At 39.4% G+C, this 24088-nt stretch overlaps 1 protein-coding gene across 1 annotated transcript in view; it reads left to right on the top strand.

Annotated features, from left to right (window-relative positions):
- Window positions 1-23722, top strand: part of ptprdb (protein tyrosine phosphatase receptor type Db) — a 165998-nt gene extending 142276 nt beyond the window's left edge. The window contains exons 32-37 of the mRNA XM_037674346.1: window positions 8087-8265; window positions 8350-8476; window positions 17243-17368; window positions 17473-17627; window positions 21447-21582; window positions 22099-23722. Coding sequence (XP_037530274.1) covers window positions 8087-8265; window positions 8350-8476; window positions 17243-17368; window positions 17473-17627; window positions 21447-21582; window positions 22099-22167 — 792 coding nt within the window. The 3' untranslated portion in view covers window positions 22168-23722. The remainder of the gene's footprint in view (window positions 1-8086; window positions 8266-8349; window positions 8477-17242; window positions 17369-17472; window positions 17628-21446; window positions 21583-22098) is intronic.
- Window positions 23723-24088: the final 366 nt, after the last annotated feature.

Below are 24088 nucleotides of genomic sequence, written 5' to 3'. Positions count from 1 at the left end.
GGATGGATGGATGGATGGATGGATGGATGGATGGATGGATATTGTACATGTCCAGTTGCTGCACAGACATGTTATTTAGAAAAATCTAATCTGTGTCTCTCATTGGTCCATTTTGTTTTGATAAAACCTTTACATGTTCAAATTTTCCACATAAAAATGAAACATCTCACTGAAAATGAACCAGTAGCTTGGTGGATGATTAGATCTGGGCGGTTTTTGGCTTAATCAGCCAATGCAACACTCAAGAACTTTTGTTTGTTTGTTTTTTTGTTTAGTTGGTTGGTTGGTTGGTTGGTTGGTTGGTTGGTTATTTCTTGAAGCACTTTAGCTAAGCAGCTAATTAACATTAGCAACATCATGTCTTTGGTGTGGAAGTTTTCTATTGGCTAAATTCAAAGTTAGCTACATGTAAGGTGTTTAAAATAAAATCCAAAGAAACACCAACTAATTTCTATAAAAGATGTCTGCTGAACCTTTTTCTGCCCAGTATAGTGGAGTATAGGCTGAGGGGTTTCTACCAAGTGCCAGCTGCCACTTACTGTACGTCTGTCCAATAACCTGAGGTTTTAACTGTATATTAAGATTTCTAGTGACAGACATTTTATTTTTTTGCTATTTATTTTAACCTAATTTAAATCATGGACAAGACCTAAAACCTAGTTTCATTCTAATATAACCATTGCAGTGTACAATCTTTGGTTAGGCTTTTTTTAATCAACTGCACATCTAAAATAAACAATAAAAATAGGAATCTCACAAACATGCACATAAAATGTATGCATTAAGAACAGGAGAAAAACAAAAGTATGTGCATGGGATTAAAAAAAACAGACAAATTTAGGATGTATAGTTTAATGTACATGGCGGCTGTGGCTGAGTGGTTAGAGCAGTCGTCCTCCAATGCAACCCTCCAATGTTGGGGGTTGATTCCACCAGCAGTCACATGCTGAAGTGTCCCTGGGCAAGACAATAAACCCCTCATTGCCTTTGATGTGTGTCCCATCGGTGTATGAATGTGATCTAAATCTCTGATTAGTCTCTACAGGTTCAGATTATCCTTGTACAGATCTAGTAAAGTGCAGTTTGAATGGGTAGATGAGGCACAGATTGTAGTGCAAAGAGCTTTGAGTGTCTTGATAAAATAGAAAAGTGCTATACAAGTACAGTCCATTTACCATTTACATGTATGGGAGTTGTCGCACAGAGGTTAGAGAAGGTGGGCCTGTGATCGGAAGGTTGCCGGTTCAACTCTCGGTACAGACAACATAAAAATGTGGGTGGGAAAGGTGAAGCACCTTGCTTCTACCTTCATTCGTCCCACTTTGGGCCCTTGAGCAAGGCCCTTAATCTCACCATCTGCTCCCCCGGGTGCCCTAGATGCAGCTCTCTGCTCCACACAGAGGGCTGTGGTAGCTCGGCGTTCTGTGGTTGTGTCAGGAAGGACATCCGGCGAAAAACAATTGCCAAGTCTTTGTGCGACTTAGTTCGCTGTGGTGAGCCCTGAAGAAGGGAGCAGCCGAAATAAATGTAAAATGTTTACATGTATAGATTTGGTTTTGTTTTAGCCATTGTTTCGCCTGAAAGTTAATAACTCTAATATTATGTAACACTATCCTGATGCGTGCTCAATAATCCAGGTAGAACAATCCAAAACAGTTAAGTCTGGTCCTCTGGATGGCTCCTCAGACTGAAGAAGTCTTTTGAATGAAAGACGAAACGTTTCTACAATTATTTTTTCTTATTGAACCTGTCCAATGGACCTCTGACTTTAATTTTTTTGGATTAGGTAACACTGTTTTACTGTTGACAAACTGTTTCAAATCTAAAGACCTCTAAATGGAAAACAAAATTTATTAAACAATTCAGTTTATTTATATAGTGCCACGTCACAACAGCAGTTGTCTCGGGGCACTTTACAGGAACATTCACATACATTATAAAAGCCAATTAGTAAAAGTTCTCTATCTAAGGAATCCAGCAGATTGTGTTGAATCTTCGTTTCACCACAGTCTCCCATCCTGAGCAAGCACAGTGGCAACAGTGGAAAGGAAAAACTCCCTTTAAAAGGAAGAAACCTCCAGCAGAACCAGGCTCAGGACAAGTGGCCATCTGCTTTGACCGGCTGGTTGAAAAGACAGGAAGGAGAGACAGACGAAACCAGAATGGTGCAGGTGGACCCCTTACTGGAAGAAAGACAAAAACACACGTTAAGATAGAAATAATTACAAATACAAAAGAGGTAGAGTAGAGCAAGTAAAAACAGCAGCAGAGTGAGGAAATGTGGTCAATTTATCCTCCAACAGTCTAAACATGTAGCAGCATAACTAAAGGATTGCTCAGGAAACCAAGCCAACCATAACTATAGGATTTATCAAAAAAGAAAGACTTAATCCCAGTCTTAAAACTGGACAATGTGTCAGCCTCACGAACAGAAACTGGAAGTTGGTTCCACAAGAGAGGAGCCTGATAACTGAAACATCTTCCTCCCCATTCTGCTTTTGGAAACTCTAGGAACTATAAGTAAACCTGCAGTCTGAGAGTAAAGTGTTCTGTTGGGAAAATATGGAATAATAATATCTTTAATATGAGATGGAGCTAGGTTGTTGAGAGCTTTGTAGTTAGAAGTAAGATTTTGAATTCAGTTCTGAATTTGACAGGGAGCCAATGGAGAGAAGCTAAAACTGGAGAAACATGATCTCTCCTTCTAACTCTCATTACAACTCTGGCAGCTGCATTTTGGATCAACTGAATACTTTTTATAGAAGTATTTGGACACCCACAATGTTTTGATCCTCTGGTTTCCAGTGTCTGTTAACAGCTTCCCTGTACATCTGGCTTTTACATTTATTTTACAATCTACCTCTGGAACAGAACCAAGAACACTTTTTATAAACGAAAGTTGCACAAAACTAGCAAAATGTAACTTCTTGCAATTGTTACACTTCACTGGTCTTTAATCTAAATGTTTAAAGCTTGCTTAAGCCTGCCATCTAAGAGCAAAGTGCTCTGCTGAGAAAATATGAAACTAAAAGATATTTAATGTACGATGGAGCTTGGTTGAGAGCTTTGTGAAAAATTTTAACTCCTTCAGGAGAGCGAAGCTAAAAGTGGAGAAATGTATTCTCTCCTCCTAGCTCTCATCAAAACTCAGGAAGCAGCCTTTTGGACCAACCGAAGACTTTTAGAGAGTTTTTGTACATTCTGGTAATAAAAAATTGCTAAAGTCTAGCCTTCAAGTATTATCTTTCACTAAGATTTGAGAGTTCAGGTCCTCCTACAGAAGCTTTCATCTAGTGGAGATTTGATAAATCAAGAGTTATAGCCTCATGAATGCCACTGACGAGTTCAAAAAGAATCACTATTAGCAGATTGGCTGAGCAAAAACCAAATGGTAAAATAAAGTTGACCACTAACATTCTCAAGAGAAAGTCATAATTTTAAAGGTTTAAGAAGCCAGTGCAAAATCACAACGATTAACAAAAATAAAAAACACAAACACTAAGGTTATTTTAATTTTTATTGTTGCAGAGCGAAAAGGGAGAATACCCTCCGTCTGTCCACGTATGCATGTTATGAGCATGATAACTTTAAAAATAGCTGTGGCTCCACTTAGACTTGAGAAAGCTTCCTTTGAAAAATCTGGGTTGCCATGTCAAAAGCCAAAATGGCTGCCACCCTATTTTATATATATATATATGTATGTATGTATGTATGTATGTGTGTGTGTGTGTATGTATGTATGTATGTATGTGAACTTTGTTAGCTGGATAACTAAAAATAAGCAACTGGCCAACTTCCTATTTGGTGTGTCTGCAACTAGGCATAAGGGAGGTCAGTATCAAACATTGGGTTGTCACGTCAAAATCCAAGATGGCAACCACAAAATGTGTACAGTAGTCCCTCGCTACTTTGGGGTTCATTTTGCATGGATTCGCTCTATCACAGTTTTTCAACGTAAGATAGGACATGACACACAATTGGCTGATCGATGGATGAGCCACATGATCAGCATGGAATTTTTATTTAAAATAAATTATTTTAAATTAATTAGCACCTGCTGCACCTGTGTGCAACCCACAAATGTAGAAAAACCCTCTTCCTGTGTGCAGTCAACAGCTGAAGGAGAAACTCCCTGCTGCAGCATGTCAGATCTCCACTCTGCAGCGGAGAAGTGGGCGTGGCCAAGAGTGCTGGCAGGTGGTAGAGAGCAGCCGAGGCTGCAAGCTGAAATCATGACATTCTGTGCTTTTTTAGTGTTTAGAGTTTAGAAACATTGTTAAGAATATTGCAGGAGTGTTTATTTATTTGAAATAAAAATGCCATGCCGATCGTGCGGCTCATCCATCGATCAGCCAATTGTGTGTCAAGTCTAATCTTATTTTGAAAAACCGCGATAGAGCGAGTCGGCGATAAACGAACCACGAAGTAGCGAGGGACTACTGTATATACATACAGTATATATATATGTGTGTGTATATATATATATATATATATATACAGTATATTAAAATAAACTACTACTTACTACTTTTACTACTATTCCTACTTCGTGGTCTTTCACTTGTCGCGGGGCTTCAGGGTACAGATCCCCAGCGATAAACAAGGGACTACTGTAAATCGTTTAACACAATTATTTGAGGAAACTATGCTTTCTAGTTTTTATATTGCTTAAAATTATAGCTTCACCAAATGATTGGAGTGGTCTAAGGTTAATCTGTGGTAGCCAAGGCCACCATTGGCTACCTCCTGGCTCCACCATTGCGCCTGGTCATGGATAAAATTTCTCCCTCTACTCGCCAGGATTCGTCATGCTGTGCCATGTCGGGCAAGCAACAAAACTACCTCTGTTCTCTGTAACTCCTACTCTACCTGCATTCCCTGTTCTATTCCGGTCCAGAGAAACACTCATCTGGAATACTACAAACATTCACTATTCAAATCCTTCGGTAACGGGGACATCGGCGTACCGCTTGTCATTTTATTTGGTTTACCTCTTCCCCAATGAAAGCCCTGCAGACCTGACTGGTCCAGGTTTGTGGAGTATATGGCTAAAGCAGGTGTGTGTGTGATTCTTCCTGCAGTGGTTTGTATCTGCTCAGTCGATCAGAGGGTAAAGTCAACATAAAGCGACTTGTTCCAGTCTCCTTCATCCTAAGCCCCAGCATTCCTCTGTCTTCGTAGCAGCACTCTCCTCTGAACGACAGCGAACGGAGCGCTCACTCATGTTTTTTCAGTCCTGTGTAAATGTTAACCGTATGTCAGGATCGTCCCAGGATTTCATCTGACTCGAACACTTAGGGGACGTTGTGGTCCACCATCTGAAACTTCTATCTTCATCAAGAAAACACTGAAAATGTGGGAGATTTTCTTTTTTTCTGCTTTTTCATGGAAGACTTAAATCTGGAGATGTGTGTGTGTGAGAAAATCAACAAATGTGGTTATCCAGCTCCACATTAAGACGTCGTGTTTTTCTTTCTTCGACTCGTTGAGTTCAAAGAAAGAATGTGTCGAATCAAAGAAAAAAAACTTTTTTTTTTTGTTTATTGATAATACGGGGCTGGATTAGGTATGAACGACATGAAGACTGAAGTTGTTGATGCTGGAAGCAGGGTTCATGGTGCCCAGATGAGCGGTGAATTTGCGGTCACTGGGATTTTCCAGATCTGTTTGCCTGTAAGAATATAAGGTACTGCTGTTAGGCGAGGCTCGGTTCACGAGACCCCATTGTTTCCCCCACCGTCTGCGGTCTGTCTCTGCCTGTTCTCTGCCGCTCTGTCTTTCATTTGAGGCCAAGTCATCCAATGGTCGAATGTGAGGGAGGTCTTTATGCGTTTGCGTCTGCCTGTCTGCACGTATACATGCATGTGAATGTGTTTTTATGTCTGCTTTTAGGGGGCTGGATGTATTTTATTTTTGTTTTTGCTGGTGTAGGATCAAGTGTGGTTCACATATGTGAGTTGAGACAGTGTGGGGCCTTGTGGTTTCCTGCACCCCAACTCTTGATTTTCTCCTCCTCTTATTCATCTTATTATATTCCCTCTTCCATTCCCTGAGCCCTCTAAGTCGCCTCCGTTTTGTTTGTTCAATTTAAGACGTCTGACTGAATATCCTGAGGCCTGCCCGGCTTCAGACGATCTTCCAGTTTCCCTCGTCCGGTTTGACAGGGACCCACTGGGCCTTGGGTTGACTGCATTTCAATAAGGTTCTTGAATGTTCAACGCCAGATTTTTTCAGTTACGTCTTTTAACCAATAAAACTTTTTATTTAATTGTTCTGACCTGGAAAAGACCATTCATGCTTTCGTCAGCTAAAGGGTTGACTTCTGTAATGCTGTGTATGTAGGAATCTCCCAGTCCTCCATCAGACGCCTTCAGCTTGTACAAAACGCTGCGGACCGTCTTTTAACCAACAGTCCCAGAAGTGAGCTGCTTTATTCTCTCTCCATTGACTTCTGATCCATTGTCCAGTTGATTTTAAGTTCTCGTTGTATATCAAAGTTCATGCTCTATAATCTAGGAAATAAATACAACAACGTTAAGTTAGGTCCTCTGGACGGTTTCTTTTTATGATGAAACATTTCGTCTTTCATCCAAAACACTTCATCAGTCCAAGAAGCCACAACAAACTCAGTCCCATAAGTAGCTTACTCACATAGTGGGCCAACCAGTTTGATGGTGGTAAGATGGTTTCTGAAGTCCGCTCTCTCCCCCGTCGACTCATCTGAGACAGCCATAGCCAGAGCGGTTCAAAACATCAAAGTTCATGCGCAATTTAAAAAAAAAAACGTCCAGAGGACCTAACTTAACTTTTTGGGCTCTCTTTGTTCACTTTTAAAGCATTAGGTCTTTCTCCAGCCTTATTTAGCTGATTTAGTAACTTTCTGTAAGTATGAGATCACCTTAAGGTCAACCAATCCAGCTTTACTGTTTGTCCCCAAGTCCAAATACAAGAGTTGGGGAGGCCGAGCCTTTACCGTCACAGCACCTAGACTGTGGAACCAACTTCCTCAGGACCTGCGCTCCATCACTGATCTGGGCCTTTTTAAATCTAAACTTAAAAGCTTTTTTATGCAGGCAGGCTTTTAATACCTAGTGGCCCTCCGGTATTGTGTTTATTGTTTTAACGTTTGTGCTGTGAAACACTTTGTGCACATTTTTGACTGTGGCAAAGGGCTCCCTAAATAAATGTTGATTGATTAATTGATCGATCGATTGATCGATCGATCGAACTGTCGATTGAACTGGCTAAATAAATAACATTTTACCCATGACTGTGTTCATTTGTCTTTCATTTTAGCGCGATATGTCATGAGATGGTCATAACCCGGCCAACTTTACAGAATTTGAGCAAAACTTTGGTGATGTAGTAGCTGAGAGTCATTTCTAAAACATACAGTTAAAACGTTTTTGTGACATTTTGCATGAGCTTGTTCATAACGCCATAATCCAAAACAGCTGTAACTCAGCCCTTTCTGAACATAGGATTGTTTTAATTTTAAACTTCAGATTTCATAACCTTTCGTAACTCTTTCGCCTAAAGACGTGAAATACTTTCTTTGTTGTCGATCATAAAAACCTATTGAGGGCAGCATGGTGGTGCAACTGGTAGAGCCGCTACCTCTCAGCGAGCAGGTCCCCAGTTCAAATCCCGGTCCGGGGGCCTTTCTGGGTGGAGTTTGCATGTTCTCATTTCAGGTCTCTCTTGTAAATGAGTCCTCGAGGCTCAATGGGATTTACCTGTATAAATAAAGGTTGATCTCTCCGTGCATGCGTGGGTTTTCTCCAGGTACTCCGGTTTCCTCCAACAGACCAAAAACATGCATGTTAGGCTGATTGGTAACTCTAAATTGTCTCTAGGTGCGAGTGAGAGAGTGAATGGTTGTTTGTCTTGTTTGTCTCTATGTGGCCCTGTGATGGACTTGTGACCCGTCCAGAATGTACCCTGCCCCTCAAACAGTGATTGCTGGACATTGGCACCAGCAACCCCGTGACCCAAAATGGAAGAAGCGGGTAAAAGATAATGAATGGATGAAAAAACCTATTGATTTGGCATCATTTATAGGCTTATATATTTCTTTATTTTCCAGCGTCTGGCCAGTGCCAAGGCTCACACATCTCGGTTCGTAAGTGCCAACCTGCCATGTAACAAGTTCAAGAACCGGCTGGTGAACATCATGCCCTACGAGACGACGCGCGTGTGTCTGCAGCCAATCAGAGGAGTGGAAGGGTCAGACTACATCAACGCCAGCTTCATTGATGGATACAGGTTCTAACAGAACATTATGTGTTATCTGCTGTTGGTGTTTCCTGTGGAGGTTTTAATACCTTTGTTGTGTTTTTGTGCTTGCAGGCAGCAGCGGGCGTATATAGCAACCCAAGGCCCACTGGCTGAGACCACAGAGGATTACTGGAGGATGCTGTGGGAGCACAACTCCACCATAGTCGTCATGTTAACCAAGCTGAGAGAAATGGGACGGGTACGCTGTGCACACTCTCACATCTGATTTTATGACTGAGCTATATAAAGAAATGATATGAGCTTATAGGTCAGGGGTACCCAATCCTGGTCCTCAAGGGCCACTGTTCTATAGTTTCCGATGTTTCTCTGCTCCAGCACACCTGAATTGACCAAAGGAGTGATTAAGGGGCTTCTGCAGAACTTGAAGACATGCTGGAGACCTGAAAACAGCTGAAACATGCAGGATAGTGGCCCTCGATGACACCACTGATAAAACTGATTTGTCCTTGTTGTCAACCACTGAAGCATTTCTGAAATAACAGAATTGTTTCATCACAGAAGGAACAGCACTGATTGAAATTAATGTGAGTTTTAACTTCAGACATTTTCTTTTACTCACCGTTTTGTGAGACGTAAACATCAAAACGACCCGCTAAGGATTAGGAAGCAGCTGTGGTTCAGTTTATTTTATGTTACGACTTTGTTTGTTCTAGATTTCCTGCGTCACAGATCCTCCAGATACTTTGTATCACGGCTGTCACATTTTATCACCCAAAACATAAATTTACAGGAAATGGAAAAAAATATCTGGCTTTTCAAATAAACATTCAGAGACAAGTTCTAAGTTAACTTTTGATGAATTTCATTGGTTATATCATTGAACTGCAGACAGATGTCAAGAGGGACCAGTAGGGTTGACTTTTATACGCTCGTCGCAGGCGGAACATATTTTGGTATAGTCTCCTTCCACTTGTAAACTTTCTCTTGTCCTTCCCATAACTTCTGATCCACTCAAAATAATTTAATGAAACTTAGTACACTTATGCATCATCAATGGACGGAGTGTCACGGACACTCTCCATCACCCCTGCTTCTGATCAAAGTGAAAAATTCAGGTAAATTTTTATACAAGGTCTTTGCTTGTCTGGGTCATTACTATAGATTGCTGTATTGTTGTGTGATAGTGTGTTGATGCAGGCGTGCTGCTAAAAAACTAGAGGTAGCGCTCTGCTTTAGAGTTGCATTAGGATTTTTTTTTAATCTGACCCGACCTGACCCCAGCCCATAGCCATCATTTCCAAATACCATCAAACTCATCATAAACTCATCATATGATCTGTTCACATCATCAACATACACGTCTTTCCAGCTTCGTTTATGTAAATCATCTTTTAATTTGTCCATTGCTTTTTTTTATGTTTGTTTTTTTTCTTAATTGTAATTTCTTTTGTAATGCTTTGATCATTTTTATAAATCGTGAAAACTGGTAAGTGAGCACTCAAATCACTCTTTAAAATACCTCCCATCACATCACCATTTGTTACATTTGTGAAAATATTATCGATTATTGTAGCACTATGAGTTGTAATACTTGTTGGTTTTGATATCAAAACAAGACAAGCAGGTAAAGGCAGCAAAAAGACAGATGAGCAGAGGTACAAAAGGGCAAGACAAAAATCAGAGCCGAGTCAAAAGGCGAAGCTCTCAATTTACCGTCGATCTATGTTCCTACCCTCATCTATGGTCATGAGCTTTGGGTTGTGACCAAAAGAATGAGATCTCGGATGCAAGCGGCTGAAATGAGTTTTCTCCGCAGGGTGTCTGGGCTCTCCCTTAGAGATAGGCTAGGATGCCTCCTGGTGAGGTGTTCTGGACACGTCCCACCGGACGGAGGCCCAGAAAAAGACCCAGGACATGCTGGAGGGACTATGTTTCTCGGCTGGCTTGGGAATGCCTTGGGATTCCCCTGGAGGAGCTGGCCAAGTGGCTGGGGAGAGGGAAGACTGGGCCTCCCTACTTAAGCTGCTACCCCCGCAACCAGACCCCTGATAAGCGGAAGAAAATGGATGCATGGACGGACAGACATTGCTTTACAACCTAGCTGTTTGTGTTTCATTTTTTAATATTTGCTTTCATTAATTTTTCCTCAATTTATATGCTTTTTATGATTGGCTGTTGTCATCATTCTTTGTTAAAATCAGGTCTCTCTTGTAGAAGAGCCCTCAAGGCTCAATTAGACTAACCTGTATAAACAAAGTTTGAATTAATTATTTCTTATCATATTTCACTCCCTTACGTGGCAGAGTTTCAGTCTTAAACCATCTTGTGATGAGACGGTTGTTGAAGCCATTTTGACCAACATGGAACTGTAAGAGGTCCTGCGAGGTGGGTTAGTGCTTGGAGTATGTGTTGAGGGTTAATCTCAGCTGTTACCACAGCATATTGAGCTCAGTATCTGTAAAAGTTTTTTATTTTTATGACTGAGGTTGATAGCTGTGGAGGCCATCTTAAATTAGGTAGACTCTAAAACTTAACTAGGTGTGGAGCTACATCCAGTGTTAGGATTGAAGTTGGATCAGAAACACAAGAATTCAGAAGTGGTTTAAAGGTTTTATTAATAAACAAAGAGCTACCACTCGGCTGGTGTTGGTGGTCAAGGAGCCGGAACTGGGAATTGTAAGGTTCAATGAGCCGGAGACAGAGCGCTGGACAGCACGGAAATGTCACCGAGGGGCGGTGTGCGTCGGTGGCCTTGAGTGGGCGATCCAGAGGCAGAGTTGTGGGCAGGAACAAGGATGGCAACAGGATCTGATAAAGGCGACAGTACCATAGAGCAAGGCAAAACTCGGAGTCCAAAAAACAAGCAGGTAACGGCAGCAAAAAGACAGATGAGCAGAGGTACAAAAGGGCAAGACAAAAATCAGAGGTCCAGGAGCAGGCAGGAGACTGAGAACAAGATCAGGATACTAGAGAGAAACGCTGGAAGACTACTCACCAAGGGCTTTTGATATTCTGGCACCAGACTTCTTCTTCTTGTGGTGTTTTTTGGCGGTTGGCAAACAACTTAATGGTGCATTACCGCCACCAACTGGTAAGGAGTGTGGATCAGGATTATAATATCTAGACTAATTATACTGGGGGGGGGGGGGGGGCTGTAAATAAATATATAAATAAATAAAAATAAATAAAATAAAAAAGACAAATCCTAGAAAATACTTTAAACGTTAATTAAATCCTTCCAAATAAACCAGTATTTCGAAGAAACTGAAATAGCAATGGATAACATTTTTCTTCCCTCAACACTTCTGATAACTTGTATCTTGTTTGAATCTCTTCAAGATTTCGGGTAAGAATATATCGTTCCTTATTATATTTATTACAGTTTAACATAACATGCTCTACTGTTTCTTCCTGGCCACAAAAGCCACAATTTCCTGTATTATTTTTCCCCATTTTAAACAGTGTGCTGTTCAACCCAGTGTGTCCAGTTCTGAGTCTGAGATATTATTATATCTTCTCTCCTGTTTTTCCTCCCACTTCTAATTTCTCCTACCTTCCTTTGTATTTTATAAAACCATCTTCCTTTTCGTTCTTCTTCCCATTGTTTCTGCCATTTTTCCTTCAGTTTTTGTTTGATGATGTTCTTAGTTTCTAATCTACTGAAATTATTTTCCATATCGATAGTAATATGTTTTGTGGCTTCTTTTGCTGCTTTATCTGCCATCTCATTTCCATTTATTCCAATATGTGCCGGTATCCACAAAAATTCTACTGAGTCCCATTTTTTGTATTCTGTATAGTGTCTGCTGAATTTCTAGAAGAATATCTGGTCTACTTTCTGAGTTATTGTTGTTTAAACTTTGCAATGATGAGCTTGAATCCGAACATATTATTGTTTTCAGTGGTCTAATGTCCTCTATCCATTGTACTGCTAAAAGTATTGCAAGCAGTTCCCCTGTATACACCGAGAGTCTATCGTTAATCCTTTTATTAGTTGAGACATAAAATTCTGGAATAACAAATGCTATTCCCATCTTATCATGTGAATCCTTGGATGCGTCTGTGTAGATTTGAACGTAGTCATAATAGCTATTAATATAACTTTGTATACTATGGTGATTTAAATTGTATTTCTTATCTTTCTTCTTTTCAAGTATTGAAAAGTCAGTTTTAACTTCAGGGAGAATCCATGGATGTATTACAGGTAATGGGACAGTTGGACTAATAACAATTTGAGCCACTCCTAGTTCTGCAGCTTTCTGTTCTACTGACCATCCAAAGCTTTTTATTTTTTTCCTCTCCTTCTCCCAGCAGGGTTTTAGGGTGTTATGTGTTGGATGAAAGTGATTGTGGCCCTGCAAACTTGCCCATTAGGTTACTGATAACTGGGATCTTCTTAACTCTAATGGCATTTCCCCCATTTCTACCTGTAAAGCTGCCACTGAAGTTGTTCTAACAGCTCCTATACAAAGTCTTAATGCTTGATTTTGAATGCGATCAAGGTTTTTAAGAACCGAATCTGCTGCTGATCCAAATACCACACATCCATAATCTAATATTGACCTTATCAATCCAGTATAAATAGTTTTTAATGCAATTCTGTCTGCACCCCATCCACTTCCTGTTGAGCATCTCATTATATTTAGAACTTTCTTACATTTATCTAGAATGTTTTGAATGTGTATCTTCCATGTTAGCTTTTCATCTAACCATATTCCCAAAAATTTAATATATTTTACTTTCTCTAATTCCTGGTTATAGAGTTTGAGTTTTAATTTGCATTCATTTCTTTTTCTTGTGAAAAACATTACTTTCGTTTTATCAGTTGAAAATTTTACTCCCCATTTATATGACCATTCTTCTACCTTTGTAATAGCCTCCTGCATTTTTTAACAATAAATTCCAAGTTCTTTCCTCTTTTCCAAATTGCTCCATCGTCCGCAAAAAGAGAAACTCCTATCTCATTTCCAATTTCATAAAACATATCATTGATCATTATCGAAAATAGTAGAGGACTCATTATACTTCCTTGAGGTGTCCCATTCTCAACAAAATATTTTTGAGAATAGCTCTTTCCTACTTTAACTTGGATAGTTCTGCCCAACAAAAAATCTTTGATCCATCTAAACATATGACCTGAAATACCCAATGTACACAGCTTAATTAACAACCCCTCCTTCCACATCATGTCATACGCCTTTTCAATGTCAAAGAAGACCGCTGCAACACTTTCTTTATTTACTTGAGCCCTCCTTATTTCATGTTCTAAACATAAAGATGGATCCATTATATTCCTTCCTTTCCTAAAACCACTTTGGTATCCAGCTAAGTAACCTTTCATCTCTATATGATATGTCAGTCTATTATTGATCATTTTCTCCATGATTTTACAGATGTTGGATGGTAATGAAATGGGTCTGTAACTACCTGGGTTAGTACAATCTTTCCCTGGTTTGCATATTGGGATTATTATGGCTTCCTTCCAACTTTGTGGTATTTCCCCTTTCTCCCATTTGGATGAATCATTAAGATGATATATCATTGTATAACGGATCTGATCCTTGCCTGGAGCGGATTCTCTGAAATTATTTATTGCTCGATTCAGTTCTGACTTTGAAAATGCAACATTTAGTAAATCTGAAGTTTCATCATGTTGGGTTAATAAGTGTTCATTTTCAATTAAAGTCATTTGTCTCCTTCGCTGCCTTTCTTTAGTAATGTTTTCTGAACTATGAATCTTGCTAAAGTTTGTTCCTAACATTTCTGCTTTTTCCTGGTCTGAAATTGCTGTTCTCTCACTTTCATGTAAAACTGGTAATCCATATTGTTTTTTAATCCCATTCATTTGCCTAATCATTCCCCAAACTTTACTAATATCAGTTTCTCTTCCAACCGAATTACAAAAGGATGTCCAGAACTCTTTCCTTGCACTTTTAATTGTCCTCCGTACTTCAGCCTGCAGTTTTTTATATTCAATTAAATTTTGGAAGTTGTGATTTCTTTTTAGTAACTTGAACGCTTTATTTCGAGATTTAATGACTTTGTCACATTCTTGTGTCCACCATGGTACAATCTTTTTCCTATTTCCACCACTCGATCTTGGAATAGTTTGTTTTGCTGCCTCTAGGATTGCTTCACAAATGCAACTATTTAAATTGTCAATATTTTGATTAATATTAATTTTACTCATTTTTTGATCACTAATATGTTTAAACATATCCCATTTAGCTTTATTAAATAACCATCTTTGTATTCCTACTCTTTCACAGTTTCTCAATGTAAAATTTATTGTTGTGACTATTGGATAATGATCACTTCCTACTGTTGTGTCTGAAATAATCTGCCATGTACATTTAGCTGCTAATGTGTCAGAAACTATTGTGAGATCTATAGCTGATTCTGAACCATTTCTAATATTCAGTCTTGTTCCATGTCCATCGTTAAGACATACTAAATTTTTATTGTCCATAATTTCTTCAATCACCCTTCCATTTTCATCATCATAATTACCCCATAGTGTATTATGTGCATTAAAATCCCCGCAACAAATAACCTTATCATCCAAGTCTGAATTAATCATGTTTAATGATTCCACATAAAGCTTTTTGCATGGGTTGTAAAAATTTACTATTTTCATTTTTCCATCTTCAGTCCATATTTCAGCCACTATATATTCCAAATCAATACCTATCTGTATTAATCTGTATTGTATTCCTTCTTTAATAAATGTTATACATCCCCCTCCATTTCCCTCTTCCCTGTCTCTCCGTAAGCTAACATAACCTTTTATAACAAAATCCAGTGTGGGTTTCAGCCATGTTTCCTGAACACAAATAATATCTGGTTTCTCTTTAAGCTCTTTAACAAATCCTTTGAATTCCTGTCCATTTGCTATAAGACTTCTTGCATTCCATTGTAAAATAATCAGTTTGTCCTATCATTTGGTTCACCTGACTTCCCATCTGCCTCCAGTTTTTTAGTAACTTTTTCCCATGAAAGATCTTTCATTCCCAAGAATTTCTCTGCTCCTCTTACAATTATTTTTATTTTTTTCTGTTTTTTGTTTGACCTGATCAGTGCAATTGATCACATAAGCGATGAACAAAATCAGATTGTCCACTATCAGTCTTGAATCACTGCCTTCTTTTTGACTCATCTCAGATGCTGGTTTATGGGGAGTTCTCAAATCTTCATTCTTTCTTTGCACCGTCTTTACTGCCTCTGCATAGCTTACATTAGTAACTGTTTTAATCTGTTGGATTTCCACCGCCCTTTTCCTGACTTCACATTCCCTAGATGTCACTCTGTGTTGACCACCACAGTTGCAACACTTTTCCTGCACATCATCTTCACATTCTTCAAATTTATGGTCACCACCACATTTGGGACACCTCTGTTTTCCTTTACAAACTGCAGCAATGTGCCCGTATCTTTGACATTTGAAGCAACGCGGTGGTGGGGGAATATAGGCCCTAACTGGGAAACTCAAATAGCCAATCTTGACCTTATCCAGTAGTTCCAATCCCTTAAACTCTAGAAGCACTGACATGCTTTCTATTCTTTGACCATTTTTATTTCTCATCAGTCATTTTATTGTATTTATTTCCCCTCCATGAATGCTTCGTTTTAGCTTTTCCAAATCTTCATCTACAGGAATCCCAGTTATCACCCCTCGTGTGATCCTATTTTCTCCAAGAATCCTTTTTTCAAACACAACTTTTTTACACACATTGTTAATTTGCATAGCTTTATTTTTTTGTTCTTCTGTTTTGCATATTATCAGTAAATTACCATCCCTCAAAGTCTTGGCCATTTCCACATCACCTATCTTTTTCTTCAGTTCTTTGGATATTGCTATCGGACTAATATAAATATGTTCATCTTCCTTTCTAAATTTTATTATCACTTTAATCTCCTCCTTCACAATCTTTCTGCGAGCACCCCTCTCTCCCTCATCTGAACTTATTTCTCCCCATTCCCTTTTACTGCTCTTGTTGTTAGGTGGTGTTTTGTTTATCTTGTGCTGCTTTCTGTTGGATGCTGAAATCCATTCATCTGAATTTTTATCTTCATCCTCATCTACATCTTGTCCTAACATCCTGATCCAGTCACAAACCAGCTATTGCCAACCACCGACAAAAATAGAAAAGTTTTAAACAGACCGCCAGAACGCTTTCGTTGCTTCCGCCTCCTCCCCTCTCCTCCCTGGCACCAGACTGTGAGGGAGAAGCTTTTAAGCACCGGCGCACAGGTGTTTCCCATGAACACTAACGAGCTGCAGCGAGAGGAGGTGTGACAGACAGAAAGCTGCAGATAGGAAGCAGAGCTGACAGAAACCAAATGAACATAGAGAAAACTAGAACCCAAGCTGTGAAAAGAGTTTTAGCAAAGAGCAAAGTGTGCATCGTGACATCCAGTCGTTATTTTCTGTGGGTTTTATTCAAATCCCAGTAGTTCATGAGATATTTTTAGATATTTGAAATATTTTATATATACATGAGATATTTTTTAGATATTTTAGCTGCAGGCAAACATTGTTTGTAGTTTACTTCTGCTTTTAGACTATATGAGAGATCAGTGCTGCTTTTATGCAAAGTGAATTTCAGGAATACAATGTAAAACTCCTTGTTTTTAAACAACGTTCATATCAGCGTGGGCGTTTTATGAATTGTAAGTTTTAAGCAACAACTTGCTGATATGTTAAACAAACAAATGTGTTTTATGACTACCGGTAATTATTATTATTTATTTGTGGAAAAGCACTTAAGGTGAAACATGAAAAGTCAATATGATTAATTTTAGGCATTATAAGTCATAAGTGTGACACAAATAATAATGACTGATTCATACGTCTGATTTTTATGAACAATGAGATTTTTTTTTTTTTTAATAAATTACAGACAAATGTTCATAATAAAGAAGATGAAAACGCTCATCTTTAATTAAATCTGTTAAACGTAAGGTAGAGATCTGAAACAAGCCTTCTTTCTCGTGTCTTCCACAGGAGAAGTGCCACCAGTACTGGCCCGCGGAGCGCTCGGCCAGGTACCAGTACTTTGTGGTGGATCCTATGGCAGAATACAACATGCCTCAGTACATCCTGCGAGAGTTCAAAGTGACCGATGCCAGAGTGAGTCACCAGTTCACTCCTGTGTTGAATGTCAAAGACAGACACTCTCATCTTTACTGGTTTGAAGAAGAAATAAAACAATAAATGCATTTTTCACTTTTCAGGATGGCCAGTCCCGGACGGTTCGTCAGTTCCAGTTCACTGACTGGCCGGAGCAAGGAGTGCCAAAATCAGGGGAAGGATTCATCGACTTTATTGGTCAAGTGCACAAAACTAAAGAGCAGTTTGGCCAGGACGGGCCCATTTCAGTGCACTGCAGGTAGGTTTGTTTAAAACTCCCTCAGTATATTATAAATTATTTATTGTGGGAAACAAACTACAAAGAAGAATGACTGATTGGATGAAGGTGTCGTCTGCCTCTAAAATATAACCACCTCGTTCAGTAACGACTAACAGTGAGACAGACCACCTTTCCCAAAAAGAAACTCCATATGAGGATTTTTGGAGGGATATTTGTTGCTTCCCTTCTGGATAAATGAGTCAAGGACATTGTTTGAAAGTAGCACTTCTAAAGGTGTAGGGCTGGATTACAGATTACTTTAATTTGCTCATTCTTGAATGTATAAGTTTCCTGGAATAACATATACGCTTATCAAGAAGATTTCTTTTTCAGATTGAAGCTTCCTGACTTCAGTGAGACTTTGTGAAAACCTTTTTTTTAATACAGCAGCTGAGAGAAAGTCAGAGTGTAAAAGTGTCGCTTTTCTTTTCAAACTGAGGCTTCTTTTCTAAAACAGCCATTCTGAAGGAGAGCGTGCACAAAAGCTGGAAGTGGCATGCAGCAGGAGATGAGCACGCTTATAAAAGCGAGGCGCATCTTTGAGAAGATTTCTCTTCATAAATTACGTTTCACCTGGAAATCTGAATTAAAGCCCCACATTCAGAGGCTACAGCAGACGTGTTTTCAGTAAATCATGGCAGCTGGCAGCTGTTGAACGCAAAGCAGAAACCATTAGCACAACTTCCTCCATGAAACGGGTTTTCAAAGAAACACGACTGAACCTCTCGCTTTTAACTTTTTGTATTATTAATATTAAAGCAGATCTTGTGATGTAGTGGAAAGGTTATGAACAGTTAATATCTTACCTGTTGTACAGCGCTATTATCGTATTTTCGCCGTACACGTCGCACCACCCTATAAGTTGCATCAGTCCAAATATATATAATAAAGTGGAAAAATCCATAAATATGTCGCTTCGCCATATACGTCGCATCCATTATGCATCACCACTGACGCTTCGTGTTTGTTACAAGTCACCACTGACAACCTGGAAATGTGGCCAAACTCGGAAATGCAGGCCGGTGTTGTGCCAAAAAATGCTGGGCTGCCAAATGGCGGCTGCGGGAGTGTGCGCAGGAGGACTTTAACAAGAATTTAACAAGATTAACACTTAAAAACAATTATTTATTTGCTCAAAATTCTAGTAAAAGTGTGTCTCAGTTGAACTTTTGCTTAATAAATGCACTTTGACGATCTGATCAGCTGCATTTCAACACCTGATTTGCTAAAGCAGGCGTGCACAGAGGGACAAGCCTCTGCACATTTCTCAAAATTTAACAAGATAAGCACTTAAAAACAATTATTTGTTAGCTCGACTTTATAGTAAAGGTGTGTCTCAGTCTAACTTTTCCTTAATAAATGCACTTTGACGGTCAAATCAGCTGCATTTCAAAAGCTGGTAGGCAGAAACATGAATGCGCAGAGGGCAGCTCGCTGTCCATTTCTTCAAAATTTATCAAGATAACCACCTAAAAACATTTATTTGTTTGCTCGGCTTTATAGTAAAGGTGTGTCTCAGTTTAACTTTTGCCTAATAAATGCACTTTGATTGTCAAATCAGCTGCATTTTGCCGGGACAGTGCAGCGAAATGAAGCTGATTCAGTTGCTCTAGGCAGATGATGGTGGCAGTCTATGGCAAGCCGATTGTGTCATTAATAGCCAATTTTACCCATTACATTATTCAGTGGCATGCCATACAACTCCAGTACCATGATTCAGTGACATGCCATACTACTCGAGTGCCATCTAGCAGCTGAAAATGGTAGTGTTCAATATTTTCAGTCAGAATGAATGAAAACGGTCACGTCTCAGCCAAAAATTGGTTTATAAATATGGAAAAAAATCCATAAATAAGTTGCTTCAGCGTATAAGTCTCAGGGCATGCAAAGTATGCACACAAAAGAACGCAGCTTATAGGGCGAAAAATACAGTATGTAGCTTCTTTGTCTAAAGAAACTGAGTTTAACTCTGAAGCTAGTCTGATCAGGTCCAAGATCAAAGTGGATCACTGAAGTCCCGAAACAAATCCAGTCTCTAAAATTTCACTACTGGAAACTTTAAGGGAAGTTTTAAGGATTGGACTTGTTTTTAGACAGCAGCAGTCAAATCTGGTTTTAGCATTGCTCAGACTAGACATTAGCTCATCAGTCCTGTCAGAAATCTAACCTTTTTTTTTAAACTGAGATCGTTTAAATATCTATTTATCAACAGGTCCGATAAAACCTTTTTACAGAACTCAAAACTTGAAAAGATTGGAACTACTGTGTCTTTGACTATTTTATTTAGTTGAAACAATCTTCTATTTTTTTACAGAGTACTAAACACTGTTTGTGTGTGTGTGTGTGTGTGTGTGGGGGGGGGGGGGGGTCTTTTTTCAAAAAGCTGAACATGGCCGCAAAAAAGTGTGACTTTTTCAAATGTAGCTGTCATCGGTGCCCACAAGTGTCGCGGTCAATGTGAGGATTAGACCCAGAAGGCAGACTTTAACAAGAAATTTTAAAATTGGTTTATTGACAGAAGAACAAAGTAAAGTGCCGCCATGGCAGACAACTACTTGCATTAAACAAGGAAATGGGGATAAACTTAAAGGCACGAGGAGAACCAAGATGGCATCTAACAATGCACGAGTAAACTACACATGTACTACAATAAACACTTTAATGCTTCTGTCTGCACTTTCATGTTTTAGAATTGTTAGTATTTTTAAATTCTCTGTTACTTTTTTATATCTTGTGTGATTCCTTGTGTATGTTCCCTTGTACTGAAACTCTGTGACAACAATTTCCTGTGGGATCAATAAAGTTCTATCTTATCTTATTATTTATTAATCTTGATTTAACCAGGCAAATCCCAATGACATCACAGATCTTTTTTTGCAAGGGAGGCCTGGGCCTGAAGGCAGCCTAACTTATCTTAAACACTGAGAATATAAAGACAACACTCAATTCAGTTCAATTCTGTTTATATAGCACCAAGTCACAACAGAAGTCGTCTCAAGGCACTGAACAGAAATAATCATACATGAAAATAAGTTAACATCATTTATCTGAGGAGCAGACTGCTTTGAATCTTAACTTTGTCACATACTCTCATCTTGAGCAAGCATGAAGGAGACACTGGAAAGGAAAAACTCCCTCATGAGGAAGAAACCTTTAGCAGAACCAGGTTCAGGACAAGCGTCCATCTGCTTCAACTGACTGGGTCTGAGGGTCAGGAAGGAGGAACAGATACACAATGGCACGTCAAGAATCTCGTGTTTAGAAATAGTATCAAATGAAAACTATTCAGTTTTAACAATTCATTTAAGGAAATGAGGTCGATTTGTCCTCCAGTGGTCTAAGCCTATAGCAGCATAACAAGCCAACCCTAACTATAGGATTTATCAAAAAGAAAAGTCTTAAGTCCAGTCTTAAAACTGAACGATGTGTCAGCCTCATGGACAGAAACTGGAAGTTGGTTCCACAAGAGAGGAGCCTGATGACTGAAAGATCTGCCTCCCATTCTGCTTTTGGAAACTCTAGGAACCACAAGTAAGCCTGCAGTCTGAGTTCGATGTGCTGTGTTAATTAAGAAAATATGGAACAATAAGATCTGTAATATAAGATGGAGCTAGGTTCACACAGCTAGAACAAGTGAATGTGGGCGGGGAAGGTGCAGAACAGACTGGGAAGAAAAGAACAGAAGAAACAAAACTAAGCACACAAAATGTAATCCTAACATAGAAAAGATACATTCGACAATTAGCTGCTATAATTCTCACACAAATCTTTTCTCTCTTGTTTTTTAACCAATGCCAGTGCTGGAGTAGGGAGAACAGGTGTGTTCATCACCCTCAGTATCGTCCTGGAGAGGATGAGGTACGAGGGAGTGGTGGATATCTTCCAGACGGTGAAGATGCTGCGCACTCAGAGACCTGCCACCGTTCAGACAGAGGCAAGTCTCCTCACTGTAAAACAAAAACACTTTCTTACTGCGCGCGCACTGATTCAGCACTTTTCACTATCTAGTCATGAATACCTTTTGTTAGTTTAGCCATCCATGCATCAAAACAGTCAGCTCATTCAGGAGATGAGTGCCGCGGCTTTTGTAACTTTTGTACTTCTTGAAATATTTTATTTTATTTCCTAATATTTTCCCCATAGAAATACACTGAGTACAGCATACTTGCTGTATTTTTATCTTTTTAGGCTACTTTTTGTTTTATTATCATGCTACTACCAATAATAACCTTTTGCTACTTTAGCTTTTAGCTAACTTTTTAGTGCTTTTAGCTTCTATCTAGCGGTTTGCAACTATTAGCTAGCGTTTTGCTACTTGCAGCTTTAACATTCAGCACTCTGCATTTATGCTGCCTTTTCTCAGACCATACTTGTTCCACAGTTAATTGTAGCATCGTTATGAGTCTTCTGGTTTTTGTCACTGACTCAGCATGCCTTTGCTTCCCTTCAGGACCAGTACCAGTTCTGCTACCGGGCCAGCCTGGAGTATTTGGGAAGCTTCGATCACTATGCAACATAAAGCCAGTTGCTGTCCGTCACGCCACGTTCGGCCAAGCGCTCCCTTTTTTTTGTAGTGTCACACACAACCTGAATAAATGCGCCCTGGCTGGAACGTGTTTGTAAAGATGTTGCCACCACATGCAGAGCGAAGTGGGGGGGTGGGCCCCCGCCGGCTCGTCCTGTACCCAGAAACAGCACTTCTAACTGAGCCATAGCAACCTGCTTTGACAAGGGGGTGTCTCCTTCCACCCCTCCAGCCCAAACACAAACACACCCCTGGGTCAGTCTGAAGCAGCAACTTCAACCACTGCTCCCAAACAGAATACTTGATCAAATATGGATTGTTTTCGTTTGTTTTTGAGTTTGTTTCAGTATTTCTGTGAGCACCGAGAATGCTTTGTGTTGTTTCGGTGTGGAACTCACCTCGTCCACCACCAGTGTAGCATCACCAAACTAAACAAAGGACCAAGCTACGGGAGTTTTTTATCAGTCACCGGAAATTTTTGATTTTTTTTTTTTTTTCCATCACGATGACTGACGTGTGGGATATACACAAATCTATCTGATGAAGACCTCACAGACTGAAGGAGAAACAGAAAATTGCCTGTTGGAGACTGAAAACACAGCACACAGTATTAAAAAAAAAACATATATATACTTTAAAACAAAACACCAAGGTTTTTGTTTTTAAGTCCTTTCAGAAACAGACTTTTGTTTCCTGTGAATAAGAGAAGATTTCTACCACGCAGTACAAGAACCGTTTAAAAGAAGAGAAATGTATGAGGTTTAACCACAAAGTAAAAACATGGATTTAGTTTTTTAGGAAAATATATGACTATATTGTTTTCTAAAAGTGGGAAATATTATATTCCCCCTCGACACATTTTCTTGTTGTTTTGTTTTTTAAGATTTTGTTCCCACTGACCATAATAACAATAGTTGTATCTTTTTTTTTCTGTGTAAAATCTAAGGAGCTGGAGATTTTTAGTTTTTTAAAAGTACAATCAATCAGTGTGGAAAACGTTCACAGTTCTGCAACAAATGCCACCTTTGAGTGTTGACCATGTATTCTCCCCCCTCTTCTTTCAATAGAGACCGTTCCCACTTGGGGCGGGGGTGTGATGGTTTGATAGTCCCACTTCTTCTATGGATTCTCCATAGAAAGCCAGTTAAAGTGCAGAGAGTGTGCACAGGAAGAGAAGAAACTAAAAACACAACTATTTATGTGTCAAAATAAGCTTCGCGGAGATTTCTCGAGCAGTGTAAAAATAAGGGGCGGGGTTTCGAGTCAGAGGGGACAGATTTCTCACTGGAATGCTCACGGAAGACTTTTCTCTTTGTCCAAATCAGTGTGCAATAAGTAGACGTGTTCTATATTTTTGTGTCCAGTCACTAACTGCAGTTACATGCCATGATGATGATGATGATGATGATGATGTGAAGACTGTGTTTTTGGTTCACCGTCACCGTTCATGTCCAGACAGGAGGAGTGACCTCTGACCTCTTTCACCATGTTACAACTCCAGTGGCGAGCAAAGCAGCGGCTGAAGTCATATTTCAAACAGCATCTATTAAGTCTTTTGATTTTAGATTTCTAGTGCCTTATATTACACGCCTATTTTGATAAAGTTACATTAAAGGGTTTTTTTCTGTGTATTTTCTGTCAGCTTGTGGGATCTGAATGTCTGGTTTTGTTCGGTTATGAAATGTGAAAGTATTTTGTGGTGGGTTTCTTTCTTTTTTTTTTTTTTTTTTTGGGGGGGGGGGGGGGCTGTGAATTTTCCAACCCCAACTGTATCATCGTATCTCTTTTAATCAGGTGTATTCTGTTACAAAGGAGAAGAAAGAAGTCCAAGATGGTCTGATTTTGGTTCTCGGACAGAGAAGTTTGAGCCTTTTCCATCATTTCTTGCACCTAAGCGAGCGTTGTGTATTTCCTC

The sequence above is a fragment of the Nematolebias whitei genome, chromosome 3, assembly GCF_014905685.2.
Source record: "Nematolebias whitei isolate Nwh7 chromosome 3, NemWhi1, whole genome shotgun sequence".
NCBI classification, from domain to species: Eukaryota; Metazoa; Chordata; class Actinopteri; order Cyprinodontiformes; family Rivulidae; genus Nematolebias; species Nematolebias whitei.
Note: the sequence above shows the minus strand (reverse complement) of the source record. Positions and strands in the feature narration are given on the sequence as shown.